At 42.7% G+C, this 23,952-nt stretch overlaps 1 protein-coding gene and 1 pseudogene across 4 annotated transcripts in view; one reads left to right on the forward strand and one right to left on the reverse strand.

Moving 5' to 3' along the window:
- The first annotated feature begins 6,236 nt into the window (after nucleotides 1–6,236).
- LOC146870226 (UPF0739 protein C1orf74 homolog) lies at nucleotides 6,237–7,319 on the forward strand (annotated as a pseudogene).
- Nucleotides 7,320–8,999: 1,680 nt separating this feature from the next.
- TRAF3IP3 (TRAF3 interacting protein 3) overlaps nucleotides 9,000–23,952 on the reverse strand; it is a 546,425-nt gene continuing 531,472 nt past the window's right edge. For 3 of the 4 annotated variants that reach the window (XM_085631142.1, XM_085631127.1, XM_085631089.1), the window contains 2 exons: nucleotides 11,416–11,529; nucleotides 10,657–10,925 (listed from right to left, as the gene is read on the reverse strand). In XM_085631142.1, coding sequence (XP_085487268.1) covers nucleotides 10,824–10,925; nucleotides 11,416–11,529 — 216 coding nt within the window. In that variant the 3' untranslated portion in view covers nucleotides 10,657–10,823. Of the gene's footprint in view, nucleotides 10,926–11,415; nucleotides 11,530–23,952 lie in introns of all 4 variants that reach the window. The other variant, XM_085631112.1, reaches the window with a different exon arrangement.

Genomic DNA, 23,952 nt, shown 5'->3' on the forward strand with positions numbered 1-23,952 from the left:
TCCGAGGCCTCTCATTGCCCGGATCTTCAACTTTCGGGACAGGGACGCTATCCTGCAGACTTCTAGGCAACAAGGACCGGTCAGACTCGACAATATGGACGTAAACTTCTATCCTGATTTTACTCCGGCGGTCCAGAAGCAGAGAATGAGTTTTCTCGGAGTCAAACGTCGCCTACGGGACCTGAACCTCAAGTATGCGATGCTTTTTCCAGCGAAGTTGAGGGTAGAGGTGGATGGCCGCACGCACTTTTTTGATCGTCCCGAGGCGGCCGGGGACTGGTTGGACACTTTGCCCGGGGATCGGGGCCGGGGGGGTGGGGGGGGCGCGGTTGGTGGAGAGGGCTTGCCGGATCAGGACTGAGGGACTAATAGTAGGCCTTGCTCTGGACAACATTATTGTCATCATTGACTGATTGTGTAAGTTCCCCTCCTGTGGAGGTCGTACGGGGTCTCTTCGGGGCTTTCCCTCCTCCTCTGGGGGACTAGTTAGTGTTTTCATCTATGGGGCGACAGGCACACTGCACTTTGGGGGGGCTGTTTGGGCTCATGCAGGGGTGCAGGGAGGGGGGAGTTCTGTTGGGACGGGTGGGTTGGGGTGGGGTGTTGTTCGTTTTTACCGCAAGGCAAACCCTTTACTGTGATGGTGTTTTTGAGGTGCTCTCGGGGGGACGAATGATGGCTTCTGTATGTGATGGGGGGTAGGGACTTGACTTTGTTGTCTTGGAACGTTAATGGACTGGGGGATTTCGCCAGATGTGGTCTTTCTGCAGGAGACACACCTTATTGGTAATTCCTTCTGTGCCATGAATCGGCGTGGCTATCGTTTGGTGGCCCACTCGGGCTTCACGTCTGGCTCGCGGGGGGTGGGCATCATGGTTAAGAACTCGCTCCCGCTGGAAATAGATGAGGTGCGCCATGATGAGAGGGGACGCTACACTGCCTTGGTGGGGAGAATGGAGGGCAAAGTGGTTGTCTTTGTTTCGGTGTATGTCCCACCGGGGCTACAGTCTACCACTTTTGCGGACCTGGGGCGCCTCCTCCTTAACCTTCCGGGGGGGCTTCTGGTGGTTGGGGGGGATTTCAATGCGGTGGTTTCTGGGACTATGGATCGTCACCCCCCTAGGGACCTCCCCCGGGCGCAGGCGTGGCTGTCCGGCCTCTTAGATACATTGGGATTGGTGGACTGCTGGCGCTTAAAACATCCCACGCAGCTGCAATACACCTTCCATTCGGGTGCCCATGGTAGCCTCTCGCGGCTTGATCACATCCTCGTCCCTGCGGCCTATGCTGGGAGGGTGGGAGAGGTGCGCCATCTGGCGCGGGGTATTTCAGATCACTCCCCGCTCCTGTTGCACTTTGGTGTCCTCCCGAGGGGGGAGGGCAGGGTAGCTCCAATCAATGCCTGGTACCTGCGCGACCCCACTATTCGTTCTGACCTGATTAAATCCTTGCAGCGGTATTTCGAGGAGAATGTGGGGTCTGTCCCTTCGGCTATCTCCCTTTGGGAGGCCTTCAAGACAGTTATTAGGGGGGAGGCCCTCTCCTTCATATCCCATGCCCGGAGGCGCGAGCAGGAGGAGGTGACCCGAGTGGAGGCCGAAATTACTGAACTAGAGGGTGATTTGGGGAGTGGGGTGACGGATGCTGCACTGCATGTTCTACACCTTAAGCAAGCGGCCTATAGGGCCCTCGTCACGGAGGCAGCCAGGGGCCTCAGTAGAGAGCAACAGGGGCGACTGTATTATGTGGGTGATAAGGCTGGTAAATTGATTGCGTGGTTGGATAAAAAGGAGAGAGTGAGTCGTGTGGTTCCGCTGATTGAGAGGATGGATGGTGTACGTGTCACCGAGCCGGAAGACATTGTCTCTTGCTTCGCGGATTATTTCCGCGAGGTGTATTCCCCGGTCTCTCCCTGCTCGGAGGCGGATTCTCATGCCCTGCTTCGAGATATCGCGCTGCCCTCCCTTTCGGTGGAGGACAGGGAGTCGTTGGATGCTGCTCCTACCTCGGACGAAATTGCCCTCGCTATACGCTCGGTCGCATCTGGCAAGGCCATGGGCCCGAACGGCATCCCTATTGAGTTGTATAAGCTGCGACCGGACGTACTAGCACCCCACCTCCGCGCGATGTTCCTGGCGGCCCACTCGCGGGGCTCCCTCCCGCCGGACCAACGTCTGGCTACAATCGTGGTGATCCACAAGGAGGGGAAGCCCCGAGACCGGGTTACCTCCTATCGGCCTATCTCGCTCTTGAATGCGGAGCCCAAAATCCTTGCCAAGGTGCTTGCCAACCGGCTGGTCGGTGTGGTGGGCGATTTGGTCCACCAAGACCAGTCTAGCTTTATCCCCCATCGCAACACGGCCCTCAATCTGCGGCGCTTGCACGGGGTGCTCGCGCGTGTTCCGTTTGTGCGGGAGCCGGCCATCTTGGCGTCCTTAGACGCCACCATGGCGTTTGACACGCTCGAATGGCCATACATTTGGGCGATGCTGGCGAAATTTGGATTTGGACCGGGATTCATCAGCTGGGTCAAATTGTTGTACTCGGGCCCGTTAGCGCAGGTGGTAGTGAATGGGCGAGTCTCGGCCCCGCTCGCGCTGGGACGGGGCACGCGACAGGGTTGCCCCTTGTCGCCGCTCCTGTTTGCATTGGCCTTGGAACCCCTGGCGGAGTGGCTGCGGTGGCACCCTTCCATCCGTGGTCTCCGTTGGACCCCCGAGTATGAGGACCGCGTGTCCCTCTACGCTGACGATATCCTTTTGTACCTAGCCTCCCCGCACAAATCACTGATTGTCCTGGTTGATGTCCTGCGCTCCTTCGGCCGTAACTCAGGCCTTGTCATCAACAGGGCTAAATCATGTGTCTATGTGCTTTCCGGGGAGGCTCCCGTCCTCCCGCGGGGATGTCCGATCCAGATTGCCTCGCAGGGGTTTCGGTACCTGGGTGTCTATATCACGCTGGACCCGGAGGCCCGCTACGAGCGAAACTTGCTTCCCCCCCTCCAGCGCTTGAAGGAGGACGTTGCGCGCTGGCGGCGCCTGCCGCTTTCGCCGCTCGGCCGGGCGGCATTGTTTAAGATGATGTCGTTGCCGCGCTTCCTGTACGCTCTCCAGAACACTATGGACCTAGTCCCGGCGCGCTACTTCCGTGAGGTGGAGAGTCTACAGCGCCGCCTGTTCTGGGACGGGAGGCCGCGTATAGCCCTGGCGAAGTTGACGCTCCCGTGGTATGACGGGGGGATTGCCCTCCCGGACATTAAGCGGTATTACTGGGCCTCCCAGCTAGCTGCAATTAATCACGGCCTCTATGGGCCCGCCTTGAACCCGGCATTTGAAATGGACAAGATGCTCCTGCCCGGTGGCGACTACAATCGAGCGCTCTACTCTGGCGCGCCGGATCCCCGCTTGACGGGGCCTACGCGTGTCATGGTGCGGGTGTGGCACGCGGCCAATGCAGCTATGGGGTGGAAGGACCGTTTGACCCGGGCGTCGCCGTTGTATGCGCCTCAGCGGTTGGGCTCCCTGTGGACCTCGAAGGGCTTCGAGAAGTGGGACACGATTGGCATCAGTAAAGTGGGGGACCTCTGGACGAGAGGGGGATTTAAAACATTCGAGACGCTGCAGACGGAGTTTCAGCTGCAGGGTAGTGAATACTTTCGGTACTTGCAGGTCCGTCATGCGCTGGGCTCCGTCTTCCCAGACGTCGCCTCCATCCCGGAGTCTTCCCCCCTGGAGGATAGAGTGCTGGATGGCCACGTTCCGGATAGCACGATCTCCCTCATTTACAAAAAATTGATTAATGACCGCTCGGGCCTGCTGACCGGCCTCCGTGAGGCTTGGGTTGCCGACGGGCTGGAGTTGGACGACGAAGACTGGATTTCTGCGGTGGCCTCTCCGAAGGAGGTGGCCATACCGGCTCGCCTTCGCTTCGTCCAGCTTAAGATACTCCACCGGGTTTACATGACGGGGCCAAGGCTTCTGCGTATGGGTTATGCTGAGGATGGGTTGTGTAGGCGTGGGTGTGGTGCTTTGGCGACTTTTTTGCATATTTTGTGGGAATGCCCGAGGGTGGAGCGATTCTGGCGTGGTGTGCATGAGGTCCTGCGTCTGGTTACGCATGTCGCACTGTTGCCTGAAGCGAGGAGATGCTTGCTGAATGTGTGGGAACCAACTGATTACTCGGTTCCGCAGACGCGATGGGTGACTCTGGGATATATGATAGCCAAGCGTGACATTGCTCAACTGTGGGGATCCCAGCGGCCCCCGGCGGTGTCGGCCTGGAAAGAACATATGGATTGGTGCATGTTCCGAGAAAAGGTGGTGTATGTGGCGAGGGGCAAGCCTGGGGCGTGGGTGAAAATATGGGGCCCCTGGAACGCCTACCGCGGGGGTATCTGCGAGCCACCACGGCTGCCTGCTGCCTCACCGGCTCCGTCCCCCTAGTTGACCCCCTCCCCCAGCCCCGGGCACAGAGTTCCCCCAGTCCTGGACTTGTTTCCCTTCCCCCTCTCCAGATTCCTGTAGATGGTCGGGGTCCCTCATTTGAGGAGCACGTGTGGTTACCTTTGATTGCGGGTTGCCTTGCGGGTGTGGTTTTTTTATGTTGTTGTGTGTGTATAAAATGAAACCGTATTGTGGGCGTAGAGTCATGTGGCCCACGTCGTTGATGCCTCCTGATTTACTTCTCTGCAACGCCAAGTGCCCTTTTGTAAGTTTGTCAGGTGCTCCTGTCACTCTAGCGGCCGGCCGGAAGGTTGTAGGCCCATACTTGTATATACTTGAGATTGCAATAAACTGTTTAAAAAAAAAAAAAAAAAGAAATTCTCAATTCTCTCAGCCTGTGAGTGATGGAGTTAGATTCAGAATTCAGACGTGCGACATTTTTAATCTCTCATTTTTAGTTGTTTTCAGAATTATTGAACAGATTTACACCAGACCAGAAAAGTATTTACATTTTGGCCAAGCACTACCATCTGGTTCAAGTTTGGGTTCAAATTGTTTAGAGGTTTTTGGTGTGTCAGTGAGGAAATATGCTTATGGGATTTTAAATGTGAATTACAGGTTTTGGAATGTCTTTACTAGACTCATGAAACCTATCAAACCCATGTGCTTCCGCATTTTTGAAAGGTTTGAGGATGACTTCTCAAATGGATCCAAAAGATATTAGAGGTCAAAAAGGTTGTTCTTATCAACTAACGATTGTAAACAGAACTACCATGGGCTCTATGTTTTTAAAGTATTTTTGTACCCAAGATAAATTTATGGATGCAAACATTTTGATTGCCTGGCAAAAATTCCTGATTCTGGTTAATGAGAAATTACAGACTTTTCAGTACATGCATTGACGAGTGCTGCAATTTTTCTAGTATGGTGGACTTTTCACAATTGTAAAAGTAGTAGTAGAAGTGTATTAGGTAGTGGGCCTTCTGGGTTTAGTCGACCTGTAAAGGTTCTTCAATGCCCACAGAAACTTAAGCTTGTGGGTAATCTCCAACAATTTGCAAGTAGTTTCCAAACATGGAAAAATATACAAATTTACTTCTTTAAGTTTGCTTCCACAATATGAATGGTAAATAATTGCCACCAAAATTAAGAGGGGATATAGAGAAAATGGTATGTGCAGAGGGGAAAATACTTTCTTTGTGGAGAAATAAAAATGTTACATGTGCAAATAGTCACTCGTGTTACATTTCCTATGAGGTTTTGAAAACTTGTACACATTCTGCATGTATACATTTTACTCCTGGGACTTTTTGAGAATTTCGAAATAGATATATTCTTCAAATGTAGGAGCAGTCCGGTAGGTGCAAAGTTCGGCACAGATCTGTTATTCCGATTCTGTAATCCCCTAACCACCTTTAATGATTTTACTGCTGGACAATTGTATCCTGATTCCAGCAACGTTATCCAGCCCCACGGATGCAGTTATCATTGAACTAGAGGCTGGTGAAAGCATTCCAGTAGTAAATGTACCTGCCTGGCCATGCGAATATACTTATTGGGAAGTAACAGTAACACAGACTGTACCAAGTCTGAGTATTCTGTGTGACCAACTGTAATAGTACTTTGACAATTCTTAATGCTAAACCCTGTTGACGTGTATCTACTACTTTGTCAAGTGAATCTTTTCTTCACACATTTGGTTACATTAATCTAAGTGACTTATTTATGTAACTTGTAATAACACATAGTTCTTTTTTTTTTCTTTCAGTGAATGGAAGCATAACAAAAGCAAAATTACATGTGTAATGAATTCACAAATTTGAGAGCAGTGATGGCATGGAATCAGCCTAATTCAATAAGGGTTCAAGATTGTTTCTTAGATTAGTTTACTGAAACAGACACTTTTTCAAAATGTTTGCTTGAACCACTAAATAATGTCTGCAGCATTTTCTCCACTGTTGATCGCAGCAGCACAACGTCATCTAGGGACAGGGAAGAAGAAGAAGAATTTCCCTCCATCCATCTCCTTGAACCTTGCCACTGAAATACTAGCTGTAGATTGTGGGTTGAAACCTGCCTTCCTCCTGCCTTCCTGTATGATTACAGCACAGCTGGGATTGTGCCACTCTGCAACTTCCTTCAGGAACTTCAACTCATTGGTTGGATCAAGCACCACGTACATCTACTTGACATAGTAGATAACATAATTGTGGTGAATGTGGAGAATGCAGTGTTGAATCTGGAATCTGCTCTGCACAGAAATGCTGTTGCCTTTGTTGATGCTTCGACAGGCCAGACAAGTCCGACGGTCTGTGAATCATGCCATTCCGAGGAGATCAAGGGACACGTTTATGAACTGCTGAGTCATCTCACCCTATTTAGAAATGGTAAACCTGGAACTGTATCTATGGGGGCAGTAAACTGCCAAGAATGGAATTTGTGCACCATATTTGGCGTTCTTTTGGGGTATCGTGCTTCCTATTGGTTTGATACAAGGAAAGGGTTTGAAAATTGCTTAGCCCTCATGCCTCTTCGGGTCTTCAGTGCAGATGGATCATGTTTAAAGATAAGCGATAGCATGCGATTTCAGGTTTACTCCTTTAGCGTTCCAGAGGAATTGCACCACTACTTGAGGGAGTATCTAGACTCTTGGAATGAAAACCTGAAGAATGCTTTTTCTAAACAGAATTGTTTTACTAATCTAAGTGTGACCAGTCGTTTGACAGTCTTGACAGCTGTAGCTTTGTAAATCACATCCATGTTTTAAAAATTTGTGGTGTGAGCCTTCACCACAAATCTGCATACGTCTCTGGCACTGTATCTCGCCATTGCTGGGAATTGTTGTTGGACTATACCAATACCATCCTACTTCGGAAGAATAATTGATACCGGGAATGTATTTCACATTTCTCTCCATTCATGCTTTATTTTTTTTCTCTATCTTTGGGTAGGAGATCTATGTCTTAATGTGAGCACTTAACTACATTTTGTAATCCAGGGAAAATCACAGTTACAGGAGACCAAAATCCCAGTTTTATTCCTCTCGTGCACATATCTTGTAGACACCCCAGCTTTTAAGGAGATTCCTTCCTGATGTTGTGGCTTTTAGTAACTGAACAGCATTTGAGAAAAGTTACACGATTTAGAGTTTTCTTTTGTAATTATGAATATTCAAAGGGCTAATTTGATAATCATCTCAATTTTAGTTTACTTTTCAATTTCAGTTGTTTTCGTTACAGAGTATGTTGTATATTTAATACCTCGGTGCGATATGCCTGTTGCACTTCTCAGGTGTCTTTCAAATGTGTTAATTCCCCAAACTGTGAATAGATAGAAAGTAAACTACAATGCAGCCGTGTGTGTTCAGTAGAACCAAGACTATTGCGAAAGTGTCTAGTGCCAGGACCCTGTGCCGTTTCACCAAGAAGTGATATATTTCTGAACAAGCACAAATCAAGGACACGTACATGGTACAGATGTGCTATTCAGATAGCTTATTACAGACCAGGGAAAATAACGCCAGAGGCTAAATCACCACAGATGTTCGTTGTCCTTTTGGATACACTGCTTGCTGTTAAGCTGGTCTGTTCTCTTTTTTCGTTCTACAAATCTGGATTTGCTTCTAAAATGTTTTCAGGTATTCATATTCAAGTGTGCCTTTCTAATATATCTTTATACTTAAACATCTCTTTCTTGTGTCAAGCATTAGGTCTTTGCAATTAGGTTAATATTTTTGGTGTATTGAGTAATGGCCAGTATTTTTCTTTACACAGGAATGTATCCAAAAGCATCTGCAGACTAATATATAGAATATTTTACCCAGTTAAGATTTTCATGAACTCGCGCAGCATGTCTACAAGGCGAATCTTCTGCATCTATTAGATCTCAAAGGGACTTTTCAGTTGGTCAGTTGCTGAACACATACCTTATAAGCAAATGGTAGTGCACACCCACCCTCATCTTATGTGGAGATCAGCAAGAATGCAAGGAGATTTAAAGGCAGGCAGAACTGTTCCTCTTTTTTCTCTCCAGGCATATGGTTTCACCTTCGAGATCTACAAGACCCGTACTTGACTAATAAACAAGCTAATCAAGCTCTTGCGATTGGCTAAAGAAAGAATGAGTAGTGGTGCCATCACTACTTCACCAGTTTAGAGTCTCACTGATGCAGACTATAGATGAACTTGCCTTGCCAAAAGTGAGGGAAGTCAAAATAGATATAGGACAAGAACTGAACCAAGAGATCGGTAACCTAGAGAAGGAGGTTGTGTGTGGGGGGGCCAGAATACTATTATACATTACTCTCCTGAAAGTCTACAAGGGTAGCTACTGTATATTACGTGGATCACATTTTTTTTTGTTGAACTATGTTATCAAAAAGGCTCATGCTAAAAAGAGTTTAACTGTCCAGTTAAATGTGCCAAGGCAACAGGTTTCCAACAGCATTTTGTCCCGCCAAGCAAATATTTTGAGGAAGAGGGACAGCCCAAAGCAATAGTATGTAATCTACTAACATGTCCCTAGTTGCAAGTAGGGTTGCTAACATTTTTTTTTTTTAATACTGTGCGTGTAGGCTTCAGCCAGGTGGAAAAAGGTTCATGTGAGAGACTTACAATTGTAGTAGTCTCTGTATGCAGCCAAATAAAGTGTCATTCTATCATGCGACAGCGCCTACCTGTCTATCCTGTCCTGTCACATTACTACTGAGCTCTTCTTTTCCTATCCATTTAGATAATAAAAAGCGACAACTTCAGGGTCACCCATCATATGCTCCTGCTTCCAATCACACTTGGCAACTCTGTACCGGAAGAGCAGCAGAACTGTCAAGTTTTATTATTTTACATTCTCCCAAATGAAAAAGTCAAACTCCCCAAGATGGTATAATGAGGTGAAGATTGTAAACTTGGTGCTATACCACCTTTTCAAATGGTTGTTGCTTCATATGTAACAGCTACAGCCCAGTACAGTCAGGAGCTATGGTCTGTTTGCAAAACTGTGGACTTTGAATCTGCGGACCTAGGTTCAAATCCAGGATTGGCTCTTGATGAAGAATAGAACCAAACTGTGTACTTGCATCAAGTGCTCCAATGTTCTACAATACAAACATGTTACACACAGCGTGGTTCAGTGCAATAACGTGGTAGACGAGCAATGCAACTGGAATAAAGAAATACCAGTAAACACCTATCTAGTATTTGTACATTGCCAGCACCCGTCTTGAAGCCTTAATTACTGGAAGGACGAGAGAAAAATCCTACTTGCAGGCACGGTTTCCTCTGAAGTTGAAGCTGCATAGTCCAGCGGATATTACCACAACTAAACATTATATCTGTATGGCAAGCGGGATTGCAAACGTTCGATTTCTAATGGAGTCGACTGTCCCAGCTAGACTGTTGGCAAGTAATGATGCAGTTTATTGAGGACATTAACATTATGGATCATCTATCTACAAGTTGGTCTCTACAGCTACAGATGTACTGAAGATATGAAGCTTAGGTAGTGTTTAACTTTGGGCAGCGGTTGACTAAAGCAGTTCAGGCATTTTGCTGCTACTGAATTTATAAAACAAAACAATGATCCCTTCAGGCGTATCAACCCTATTGATCAAGGCAAAGGTACAGAGCAAGCAATGTTTATTTGAAGGGAACCAAGGCAATCCTCAATGTACAAGGTAAAGCATGAATCAGCAATCGCGGAGAAAAAAAGCCTTGACTCAGAGCAGTTGGTGTCTGTTAATTTAAGACTATTGGAATAGGCAGCTAAGTTCCACTTTATTGAGAAAACACAGAAACAGTCACTGTCCTGTGGAAACTATGAGTTCATAAGTGGCGGATAGACTTCAACCAAGCGTTTCCCACGTAAAGTGTGTACAAGAGTGGTTGTAGCGAGGCAATGTTGAAACCACCACTATCACCACTATCCTGCCTAGTGTTGCTTGCTCTTCATTCTAATTTCATTGAAAGCCTGAAGCAGAGACACGGAGCACAGTGCGATACTATCTTGTTATTGTCTCCAATAAAGAAAATATTGCTTAGTAACTGTGTACTAGAACTGTAATTTGCCAAAGGCTTTCCACAGAATCCACCATGTTTTTGCATGTTAATGTATAGGTTACAGACAATCTGGCAACCAATATAAGATTAAATGGGTTAGTTTGCTTTTTCCAGTATGGTGAATATAAAACAAGAAAAGAAATACATTAAAAACATCATTTCAACATTTGTAGGAAGCTTTATTAAATAGTTTCCTAAAATTGCAAGCAGGCAAAATACTCCATAAAACATTTAAAAAAAAATATTTTACAAATACGAAATTCCTGAGAAAGATTTTACCACTTTATGTCTAACGTCAGTTTAAAATCTGTAAGATGCATACTCCAGCTTATCGTATAAAACTGTGCTGTAGAACAATGATGTAGAATAGTGCTGTCGCTATTGCTAGGAAGATCATCAGACATGGAAACAAGCAACTGCTGCAGCACCCCTAAAAAGAGAAAGGAATCAGGTTGTGAATGTCACATAAAGTAATGTGCAGAAAGGAGACAGACCGAATGAAAAAAGCCCCACACACTCTTTGAATGTATTTGTGTAACAACAAAACCTGCTCTTTGGAATAGCATAATTTAACCAAATCTTAAGTGACATGGGAGGCGTAAGAATGCACTACCTAAAAGCAGCTCCCAAAATGATGACTTTTTCGTTACTATGTTCAAATATCTAACTCATTACTCCTTTATATTAAGGTTCGGAAGTACGACTTATTTTATATTGAACTAAACAAATGGATCGCTGATTAGTTTGCAATATTTCTGTCTATTATTTCTAGAAAAAGGTGCTTTTATGATCCTGGTGATCGAAATAAAGTTTTACAAACAAACAAATATTTCAAACATTCGATTTTACCTTCTGCACATGACAGTGACTTTATCAAAAGGGTCTCTATTTATGTGTAGCACACTGTAGGCATCTTTTACCTTTGGCCTCTTAGCCTGAAATGTTTTGATCTGGTTTCTGCATTCACAAAGCTTTGTCTGGCAGAAGAGGTACTCCTGACTCAGGCAGTCCAATTCAGATTGAAGGTCAGCACACTGAAATCGGAAAGGAGTCAGAAAAGTTAACTTAATACCAAGATAACAAATACACTAAGTGGTTATGACCAACATTAGAGTAATTCCACCCTGGCAGTACTCTGTAAAACAAGAAAAGTAAGCACCATTGACTGCAAATAACATACACGAAGTGCTTACCAATCCAGTATTTTTGTTTTTCATTTCATGTGTTTCTTACAGTTTCATACAATATTTCAAACTAGCTATCACTATCATGTACCAGCTGTAAATGTAAAATAACCTTTGTAATAGGATTTTAAAATGTGAAAGTGAGATATTGTACATCCACAAGATACCAGAAGTAGAAAAGATTGGCAGCCGTAAATCAACATGAAAACTGTAGGAACAGTCCATGACAAATTGGTTTTATGGTTGAGTACACATCCCTATTTTGAACCTAGTACCCAAGTTACAATAATGCTCAGTGCGCAATCACAGTCAAAGATTGCGCCACAATTAAGGTGCCTTGAAGTGGTGTGATGCTGGCATCAACAGTATCTCTGGCATAGTCTCACTGTCACTGCCAACACCTGATGAAAAGTGTTGAACTACTTTATTTCTCCTAGAGATAAATCCCTTAATGGCCCTCCATGATTATCACCACTATCCTACGACTTTTTGTACCAGAGATTAATTGCAGCGTACAGCATCACTGAAGATATAGTGGGAAGCTGTTGCCAGAGACTTCTAGAGACGTGGTGCAGTACTAGATGCAGAATCAATCGCTCTAACAGAACTTGCAAGTTGGCACACAGCCACTTGTAGACATCAGCATCATTTCACAAAAATGCTATAGGTAGTGGAAGAGACATCACACACCATTTGACCTTTACTTTGAGTCACTACACATGCTTACACATACACTCACATTTAAACACTCTCACAAGCACGCATACAACATTAATTAAAAACATTTTTGACTTACCTTAGCTGCCAGATAGGGTCACATTCCAGCTAATTGTACTCCATGTTTATTACACAAATAATATTATTTACTATTTGTGTAATAAACAAATTGGTAGAAAACCAGGAAATGGAGCCCCGACTGACAACTATCAGGAAGAGCTACCCCTGTGTTTCAGGCACTGATTTTGCCACCTTTGAGAACAGTGGTCGCAAGGGCCATTCCAGAGGTCGCAACTGCGACCCCTGAAAAACGTCCATAGTTGCAGTCGCACCAAACAACAAAATGCACATTGAGAGGTGCTTTTGTTATATGGGTATTAGGCGGCAGCGGCTCTTCAGTTAAGGGGGAGGAGCATTGCTGGTCAGCTGGAGATGTTAATGATTAATGTCAATAAAGAGTTTGGATCAATAGAGGTGTGCAAACCCTATCTTTACAGATTGCCTATATATCCCATTTATACTCACGTGCTGAATTGCGTTTGCGTGTACAGAAAAAATACAGACTGCAGTTCAGACAGCTGTTTTAAAGGAAAGACCATTGGCTTGGAGAAATGCATAATTGTGGTTACGCCCATTCCAGCCTTAGAGGCTGTCACCAAGGCAAGGGTTCTAACGCAAAAGCCTTACATCCAAGATGGATACAAGAGGCCACCTCCTTAACAGATACTGATGTTGACTGTCTTTGATCCTACTTTGTAAACACAAGAATTTCTCCAGTATGAACAAATATACCCCGTGCCAGTGATATTTTGCCTCTTGAACAGTATGATTTTATATACTGATGGTTCAGCGCAGCCTGCAGTTGGCACTGAACAACGATACCGCATGTGCAGCAGTACGTGGTGTCATTGAAAATGGAGAATTTCATCCACAGTAAACTTTTACACAGTCCTTAGGCGGACTCTACCAAACATATGAAATAAAAGAGAGAGACCCCTTGTAATACTCAAGGGAATAGGGTACTCATAAAAGTGTCAACTAGCAGTCCCTTGTGTACTATCGTAATTAAACAATTATTTTCCACCACTCTTATACAGAAATCATTTGAATTTATTATTTAAAAAAACATGTTATACATCACTTTTTAAAAAAACACAGTCTAAAAAAGTCCCTACTTAGCAATTACTATGAACAGTAAATTTTTCTTAGTAGCACAAGAAGGAACCTATTACAAATACATATGAGAAATTCAAATATACCAATTAAATTATTACACAAAAATCAAACAGTAACATATTCCGTTATGAACCAGCATAACCGAGAAAACCACATAAAAAGACAGTACACTTTGTCATATATTGCACATCCTCCTGAACATAAATCAGATTATACCACTTATGAGATACTTATATATTCATCTCTATAGGTCGGTACTCATTCCTTGAATTGTGCCTTTTTTGCGTCGACGCGTTTCGATGGGCTCATTTGTTTGCCACTATCTTTTTCAAGACCATTGATGAGGGTTTTCTCAACTCAATGTTCAATATTTCAATCCTGTATTGAGATAAATATAGCAATTCATCGTTTATTTATGATATTGCGATAATATGTATACTTTCGTGTGTATCTCACCTATTAATTCCCAAGCCTCTTTTTATTTGGCATGGTCTGGGGACTCATAAATAGACTTTCACGTGATCCTCACCTTTTTGCACTTTCAATTCCTTCTTATCTTGAGTTGATCTATTCTATGATCATACTCCCTTTCAGGTTTGTGATAGATCGTCACACTTTTCTATTCAATTGGCTGTATTCTGAAAAAAACATGAGTTTTATTATGTTGCCTAATTTCCATTGAGACTATCAAGTATCCATGTCAATTACTTTGTGTCTATCCCAAAATGGTTCCTACCTTCAAGTTGCTCTCATTGTTGCACATAGATTTCTTTGTTTCTGATCTGATTTATTTTTCTTTATTGGCGCAGGGGAGACGGATTCACGTCTATAATGTCTCTCCCTGTTTTCTGGGCCGCCTTCTCCTAATTGTTAAGGATCGGAAAACATTGTTTCAGTATGTTGCTTTAAATGAGCGATTGCTAACTTTAGCTATTCTAATAGTATTTATCAGCTACGGCATATTTATTGCCGTTCGTTTGGAGCGCTAAGTCAGTGATAAAGGCACCAGTTCCCAATATGTGGTCCTCCTTTTATTCGACTAACGCCCAACACGAGTAGGGCCACGCTTCTCTTTTCTTGCATACGCCGAAACTCATATAATGCTGCCAACCACAATTTTTATGCGCTACGTATTGAGCCGTCAAAATATTCGCGGGAGGCGCCATCCTGTCACTCCATATTTTTAATCTAAGGTCATTGCGGTGCTATCAATATCGCAGATTGCTACTATCTTTCAATGCCTACGCCTTACTAATAGCAGCGTGCTATCTAATTAATTCAAAGCAATGTCTACGGTTAAATACATTGCTCAACTATATTACTCTTCATTCCCTCTTACCTGTGGCGTGCAGGTGATGTATTCGTGCAAAAACGTATCCTCGGTATTTTCTTACACCGCGTTCTATCGTGTGCTCCTATTTGATCTCACTCACCTCATTCCTGATTGGTCGTGAGTGTCACCTGACCCTAACTTGGCCAATCCTGGCCATATTAGTGGACCATCCCTTGATATTGTGTTAATCTTCTTTCTACGAGCCTATACTTTAAACTTTATTCAGCGAACACGATGTTCAATCGGCTCTTTAAAGGTAGCTAGTCGAATTCATAGCCAATCCATTAATGTTATGTTTCACTTTACTTGTTTTGAGACCTATTGTTTGATATTTATTCTACGAGCACAATGTTAAGTCGGCTCTTTTAAGGTAGAATAATTAAACGCATTGTACGTCTTCCAATCAGATTGCTTTTTCTTCATCCCTATATTTTCTTTTGTTTCATTATCCCCCTTCTGCTTAGTCTCATTCAAATCATATAGTTGTATTGATTTCAACATAACTTTGTTCTACCTAGGAATCCTCCCACTATTCTACTCGCTGTGGACTCTTGTTTGACCAAAACTTATTATTGGGGACATTGGTATTGCACCTACTCTATAGGGTTGTTGTATTGCACTTTTTATTGAGATTTCAACAATTTGTTAGCTGTGGGCAATTTTGTTTCTTGTTCTTTCTTGCTTTTTCTACCATTTTCCTTTTATTTCCCAAAGCTTTAATCCAGTTATATAGATTTATGCGATTTATTCGCTGCTGGTGCATATTAAACTCAGCATTGTGTGTTTATTATTTGCAAACCATCATCTGCCCTAATCGTTTAAAACATTGACCTTAGCTTATCTCTAAATAAACAGCTGTCACAAAAACCCCTGTGTTATTGTAATTGCTGCAATTCCTGTCTCATCATCAAATCTTCTGGGCCCCTTATTTTGTGATTATGCTCATCCAATCTTCTTTGGAGTTAAGTCCCCTATCTACTGTATTAAATTGACACATAAACCATTGTTCCCGTTGTTTCCTTTTTGCAATGAGATTTCCACCTCTCCTGTTAATTGTCACCTTTTCAAGTATGAACCATTGAAATTGTTCACAGTCATGTTTCAATTGCTCATAGTGGTCAGTGAGTGGGGCATTTATTTTCTTGTTTCTGATTGCCGACTTGTGTTCCAACAGGCGAATACGGAGTTCTCTACCTGTTTCCCCTACATATCCCAATCCACAGGGACAGATAAGGAGATAAATTACACTTTTGCTGCGGCAATTATTCAAAGACTTGGACCACACTTTCTTGCTATTGTGTGTTATATGTTTGGTCTCTATACATTGTGCACACACCGAGCAGTTACCACATTTGTGGTTCCCTTTAGCTCTCTCTCCTGTCAGTGTGGTCTGTGTGTCATAAGTTTGTTTGTACGTAGTTACTAGGGAATTTCTGATTGTTTTATTCCGTCTGAATGAGAATAAGGGTTTCTCCAGTTTTGTGTTAGCCTCGTAGTTTAAAATCTTCCAGTTTCTGTTCACTATGTTTTTGATTTGATTACTTAGATTTGAAAATTGCGAAACAAACACAATTCTTCCACTTGATTTATCCTCTTTCTTTTTATTGGTCTCTAATAAGCTGTCTCTATTGTAAAATCTTGCTCTTTTTAGTGAGTGTTTAATGAGTTTTTTAGGATACCCTCTCGCTTTCAATTTGTTGGTAAGTCTTTCCGCATGGTGGTAAAAATCTGACAATGTAGTGCAATTTCGTCGAAGTCTCAGAAACTCCCCAAAGGGAATATTATCCTTCTGAGAACGTGGATGATTACTATTGTACGTTAATAAAGTATTTTTGTCCGTCGGTTTTGTAAAAAGCTCTACTTGTAGGGCATTGTCTACATTTTTTATTTTTATATCTAAAAATTCCACATGGGAGTTGCTAAAGTGCGCTGTGAATTTTAAATTTGGATCTCCCAAGTTTATCCATTCTAAAAATTGTTTTAAATCATCGTTATCACCATCCCAAATAAAGATGATGTCGTCTATAAAACGATGCCATCCTAAAATATTCTCAAAATAAGGGGCCATCTCATTAAAAATGTGTCTTTTTTCAAAATTACCTACATAGAGGCATGCCAGACTGGGAGCACAGGTGGCCCCCATGCTGGTCCCTTTGATCTGGATAAAAGCTTCATCTCTGAATAAAAATATATTGTTTTTTAGGATCATTTCAATACATGACACAATAAAGTTTTTATTAGCACCTGACAGGTCCTCATCTTCAAGAATAGCATACACAAAAATATTGAAGACCCACCCATGAGGCCAATTGTCAGCAGCATAGGGTCCATATTAGAACCCCTTAGCAGATACGTGGATCACTTCCTTAAACCCATAGTACAGAAGCAAAGATCTTACATCAAAGACACTGCTCATGCCATCTCGATATTTGAAGGACAAGGCTTTAATAGGGAGACCCAAATGTTGGTCACCCTAGACATTGAAGCCTTGTACACTAACATTCCCCAAAATGACACCATAGGGGTAATCTCTGCTATTCTTGAAGATGAGGACCTGTCAGGTGCTAATAAAAACTTTATTGTGTCATGTATTGAAATGATCCTAAAAAACAATATATTTTTATTCAGAGATGAAGCTTTTATCCAGATCAAAGGGACCAGCATGGGGGCCACCTGTGCTCCCAGTCTGGCATGCCTCTATGTAGGTAATTTTGAAAAAAGACACATTTTTAATGAGATGGCCCCTTATTTTGAGAATATTTTAGGATGGCATCGTTTTATAGACGACATCATCTTTATTTGGGATGGTGATAACGATGATTTAAAACAATTTTTAGAATGGATAAACTTGGGAGATCCAAATTTAAAATTCACAGCGCACTTTAGCAACTCCCATGTGGAATTTTTAGATATAAAAATAAAAAATGTAGACAATGCCCTACAAGTAGAGCTTTTTACAAAACCGACGGACAAAAATACTTTATTAACGTACAATAGTAATCATCCACGTTCTCAGAAGGATAATATTCCCTTTGGGGAGTTTCTGAGACTTCGACGAAATTGCACTACATTGTCAGATTTTTACCACCATGCGGAAAGACTTACCAACAAATTGAAAGCGAGAGGGTATCCTAAAAAACTCATTAAACACTCACTAAAAAGAGCAAGATTTTACAATAGAGACAGCTTATTAGAGACCAATAAAAAGAAAGAGGATAAATCAAGTGGAAGAATTGTGTTTGTTTCGCAATTTTCAAATCTAAGTAATCAAATCAAAAACATAGTGAACAGAAACTGGAAGATTTTAAACTACGAGGCTAACACAAAACTGGAGAAACCCTTATTCTCATTCAGACGGAATAAAACAATCAGAAATTCCCTAGTAACTACGTACAAACAAACTTATGACACACAGACCACACTGACAGGAGAGAGAGCTAAAGGGAACCACAAATGTGGTAACTGCTCGGTGTGTGCACAATGTATAGAGACCAAACATATAACACACAATAGCAAGAAAGTGTGGTCCAAGTCTTTGAATAATTGCCGCAGCAAAAGTGTAATTTATCTCCTTATCTGTCCCTGTGGATTGGGATATGTAGGGGAAACAGGTAGAGAACTCCGTATTCGCCTGTTGGAACACAAGTCGGCAATCAGAAACAAGAAAATAAATGCCCCACTCACTGACCACTATGAGCAATTGAAACATGACTGTGAACAATTTCAATGGTTCATACTTGAAAAGGTGACAATTAACAGGAGAGGTGGAAATCTCATTGCAAAAAGGAAACAACGGGAACAATGGTTTATGTGTCAATTTAATACAGTAGATAGGGGACTTAACTCCAAAGAAGATTGGATGAGCATAATCACAAAATAAGGGGCCCAGAAGATTTGATGATGAGACAGGAATTGCAGCAATTACAATAACACAGGGGTTTTTGTGACAGCTGTTTATTTAGAGATAAGCTAAGGTCAATGTTTTAAACGATTAGGGCAGATGATGGTTTGCAAATAATAAACACACAATGCTGAGTTTAATATGCACCAGCAGCGAATAAATCGCATAAATCTATATAACTGGATTAAAGCTTTGGGAAATAAAAGGAAAATGGTAGAAAAAGCAAGAAAGAACAAGAAACAAAATTGCCCACAGCTAACAAATTGTTGAAATCTCAATAAAAAGTGCAATACAACAACCCTATAGAGTAGGTGCAATACCAATGTCCCCAATAATAAGTTTTGGTCAAACAAGAGTCCACAGCGAGTAGAATAGTGGGAGGATTCCTAGGTAGAACAAAGTTATGTTGAAATCAATACAACTATATGATTTGAATGAGACTAAGCAGAAGGGGGATAATGAAACAAAAGAAAATATAGGGATGAAGAAAAAGCAATCTGATTGGAAGACGTACAATGCGTTTAATTATTCTACCTTAAAAGAGCCGACTTAACATTGTGCTCGTAGAATAAATATCAAACAATAGGTCTCAAAACAAGTAAAGTGAAACATAACATTAATGGATTGGCTATGAATTCGACTAGCTACCTTTAAAGAGCCGATTGAACATCGTGTTCGCTGAATAAAGTTTAAAGTATAGGCTCGTAGAAAGAAGATTAACACAATATCAAGGGATGGTCCACTAATATGGCCAGGATTGGCCAAGTTAGGGTCAGGTGACACTCACGACCAATCAGGAATGAGGTGAGTGAGATCAAATAGGAGCACACGATAGAACGCGGTGTAAGAAAATACCGAGGATACGTTTTTGCACGAATACATCACCTGCACGCCACAGGTAAGAGGGAATGAAGAGTAATATAGTTGAGCAATGTATTTAACCGTAGACATTGCTTTGAATTAATTAGATAGCACGCTGCTATTAGTAAGGCGTAGGCATTGAAAGATAGTAGCAATCTGCGATATTGATAGCACCGCAATGACCTTAGATTAAAAATATGGAGTGACAGGATGGCGCCTCCCGCGAATATTTTGACGGCTCAATACGTAGCGCATAAAAATTGTGGTTGGCAGCATTATATGAGTTTCGGCGTATGCAAGAAAAGAGAAGCGTGGCCCTACTCGTGTTGGGCGTTAGTCGAATAAAAGGAGGACCACATATTGGGAACTGGTGCCTTTATCACTGACTTAGCGCTCCAAACGAACGGCAATAAATATGCCGTAGCTGATAAATACTATTAGAATAGCTAAAGTTAGCAATCGCTCATTTAAAGCAACATACTGAAACAATGTTTTCCGATCCTTAACAATTAGGAGAAGGCGGCCCAGAAAACAGGGAGAGACATTATAGACGTGAATCCGTCTCCCCTGCGCCAATAAAGAAAAATAAATCAGATCAGAAACAAAGAAATCTATGTGCAACAATGAGAGCAACTTGAAGGTAGGAACCATTTTGGGATAGACACAAAGTAATTGACATGGATACTTGATAGTCTCAATGGAAATTAGGCAACATAATAAAACTCATGTTTTTTTCAGAATACAGCCAATTGAATAGAAAAGTGTGACGATCTATCACAAACCTGAAAGGGAGTATGATCATAGAATAGATCAACTCAAGATAAGAAGGAATTGAAAGTGCAAAAAGGTGAGGATCACGTGAAAGTCTATTTATGAGTCCCCAGACCATGCCAAATAAAAAGAGGCTTGGGAATTAATAGGTGAGATACACACGAAAGTATACATATTATCGCAATATCATAAATAAACGATGAATTGCTATATTTATCTCAATACAGGATTGAAATATTGAACATTGAGTTGAGAAAACCCTCATCAATGGTCTTGAAAAAGATAGTGGCAAACAAATGAGCCCATCGAAACGCGTTGACGCAAAAAAGGCACAATTCAAGGAATGAGTACCGACCTATAGAGATGAATATATAAGTATCTCATAAGTGGTATAATCTGATTTATGTTCAGGAGGATGTGCAATATATGACAAAGTGTACTGTCTTTTTATGTGGTTTTCTCGGTTATGCTGGTTCATAACGGAATATGTTACTGTTTGATTTTTGTGTAATAATTTAATTGGTATATTTGAATTTCTCATATGTATTTGTAATAGGTTCCTTCTTGTGCTACTAAGAAAAATTTACTGTTCATAGTAATTGCTAAGTAGGGACTTTTTTAGACTGTGTTTTTTTAAAAAGTGATGTATAACATGTTTTTTTAAATAATAAATTCAAATGATTTCTGTATAAGAGTGGTGGAAAATAATTGTTTAATTACGATAGTACACAAGGGACTGCTAGTTGACACTTTTATGAGGACTCTACCAAACCGCAGACTGAATTGAAAGGTTTAATTCTGGCACTAGAGAACACTGGTCGTGAATTCCCCACACTCATAGTGTGTGATTTGTATTACTGTATCCAGTCTTTTAATGAAAACCTATATTATTAGTGCTTGAATGGTTTAAAAAATTCCAAAGGAAACACTATCAAGCATAAATTGCTTTGGAGAAAAGTGGCACATTTTAAAGAATGCTTGCCATGCATGGGCTCATGTAGTTCATACATTGGGTCATCAGCGTGTTGGAATACATGTTGCAGGGAATTCACTGGCTGATGAAGCCGCCAAAGCAGCAGTTCAGATGGCTGTTGTAGCTGCAATTACTCATTCACACAAAGGTGAATGGTGACATCAAGGTTGCTGTCAGTGCTTTATGCAGTTGCACTCCATTAACTAAAACATATCCAGCAAAATACTATCTATTGAGTGACCAAAACATACCTTTTGCTCTCATTCCCGGAGTGGGGGATTGAGTGATACCCACCCAGGACCACAGGGCTAGAATTAATCATAACTGCTCATGAGGGATTAGCATCTGTCCAAGCAGGTGTGGTGGCTACAGTTTTAATATTTCAAAAACGCTATTGGTGGCATGGTCTGTGCAAGCAGACAAAACAATATGTTGTCAGTTGTGACATCTGTCAGCAAATTAAAAGTACCACTGCAGCTTGTCCACCTCTTTTAGTTTCAAATAAACCTCTACAATGTGTCTATTTGGGTAATTGTCAACCTCTTAACTCAGATGATGCGTTTCCATTTATTCTATTGGCCGTTAATTCATGTTTCTTGATTTCTATAGGTGTAGCCACAGCGATCGGGTGGAGCTAAAACTGTTCTGAAAGATTTGCAGTTCTTTGGGTGGCGGGGAGCATGATGGTTGTGAGCTAAGCGGCGGAAGGAACTTGTTCTTTTTTGTTATAGTGGGCTTCCCGCCCCCAACCCCTTTAGCATATACCTTGTACCTTATAAAATGACCTCCGTGCCCTGCGCCAAATTGTCTGTCTGCAGCGGCCCTCTGAAGCGAAGCGGTGTCTAACCCGAGGCGGCTGGTGTGGAGATCCCACGCTGAGATGCTGCCGCCAGGGAGCTGCAGTGGATCAGGGCAGCCCACGTGCAGGCTCACCACGGCAGTGGCAGCACAAGTCAGCAGAAAAGTTAGGAGATCCTTTCACCCGCTGCAGCTGTATTTCTGGAGGCATCCAGCAGCCCTCACCTCACATCCAGGGGAGTAGTTGGTGGACTATCAGGGAGGCTGCAGAAGAAGTCATGTGGGCCCAGCACCCTATGCTTATGGATAAGAGAGGTCAACCCACTGATAAGGCTGGTAAGGTTAGTGGCAAGATCTTAAGGTACACATAGCATACCCGAGCTATAACAACAACAAGTATGTTGTGCTCTGTACATGAAGACACTGGTAGCCATGTTGTAAGTTTCTAAGTCTTCTTTATTGGTTCCAGTTCCAAACAATAACAGTCTTAGTTCAGCCATGTACCAGCTCCTACATCTCCTACACCAACCCCACCAGGAGCAGTCTGCCTAGCTGCTAGGCCCATCTCCAACTGTCACCACTCATCCACACAGGCACCCAGGCATTCCACGCATCACAGTCACACCAACATTCCATTACCATCTCTCACTCTGGCTGAGCAGCTAGGAGGACCTAGGCTGATTACAATTAAATGTAATACTCAGGATATAACATTATCCCTTTCCTTTTAAAATGAAAACAAAAATTACAATACTAAAGCAGAGAACTATACACAAGAGAAGCAGTAATGTTCGTAACTCAAGGATGCAACTGAAAGTAAAACATCACAAAAGAGAGAACAATGCAAATAAAGAAAAGATGGGCAAAATACGACATATAAAAACATGCATCAAAATCCCCCATCCTCTCTCATGAAGATTAAGTCATATTAAAGCATGAAATAAATTATCAAATCACAAACGATGTTAAAACGCAGAGAAGCAGACTAACACTAAGTACTTTTGGGAAGGAATAAAAATTGTCAAGCAATTTAAATTACAAACTAGCAATAACCCCATCCTTCCCCATTTACATTTGAAAATAAAGTAGTGAAGGGTGCACACACCCCACGACAAACACCCGAGGCCAGAAACAGACAACAAGGGTGAACCAACACTACAGATACACGTGTACCACAATATGGACCACATAGAGGGTACACACAGTGAGGCGCAGGGCGACTTACACACAACCACATCTGAAGCGCGGGGCGACTTACACAGGACAACACGTGATGCGCAGGGCGACTTACACACAACAAGATCTGAAGCGCAGGGCGACTTACACAGGACAACACGTGACGCGCAGGGCGACTTACACACAACAACATCTGAAGCGCAGGATGACTTACACACAACATCTGAAGGGCAGGGCGACTTACACAGGACAACACGTGAGGCGCAGGGCGACTTACACACATACACACAGACAAGACGTGCAGCGCAAGGTGACTTACCAACACATCAGACCAACGTGCAACGTAAAACGACTTACACACACAACACAAGAAGATGGGAACCAACCACCAAGACCAGAACCACCCAATTTTGGCGACGAGCGGACCTGGACCCAAGTGTGCTTAAGGACAGAACAGAAACCAAAAGACTACTAAAGAAATCCAGTTATCAGCGTAACTACAAGGAAAAAAGCATCTACATGAAGCTGTATGGAGTAACAGGCAAGGCAAGCCAGCCCCACCAGTGT

Source organism: Triturus cristatus, chromosome 1_1 (genome assembly GCF_964204655.1).
Source record: "Triturus cristatus chromosome 1_1, aTriCri1.1, whole genome shotgun sequence".
NCBI classification, from domain to species: Eukaryota; Metazoa; Chordata; class Amphibia; order Caudata; family Salamandridae; genus Triturus; species Triturus cristatus.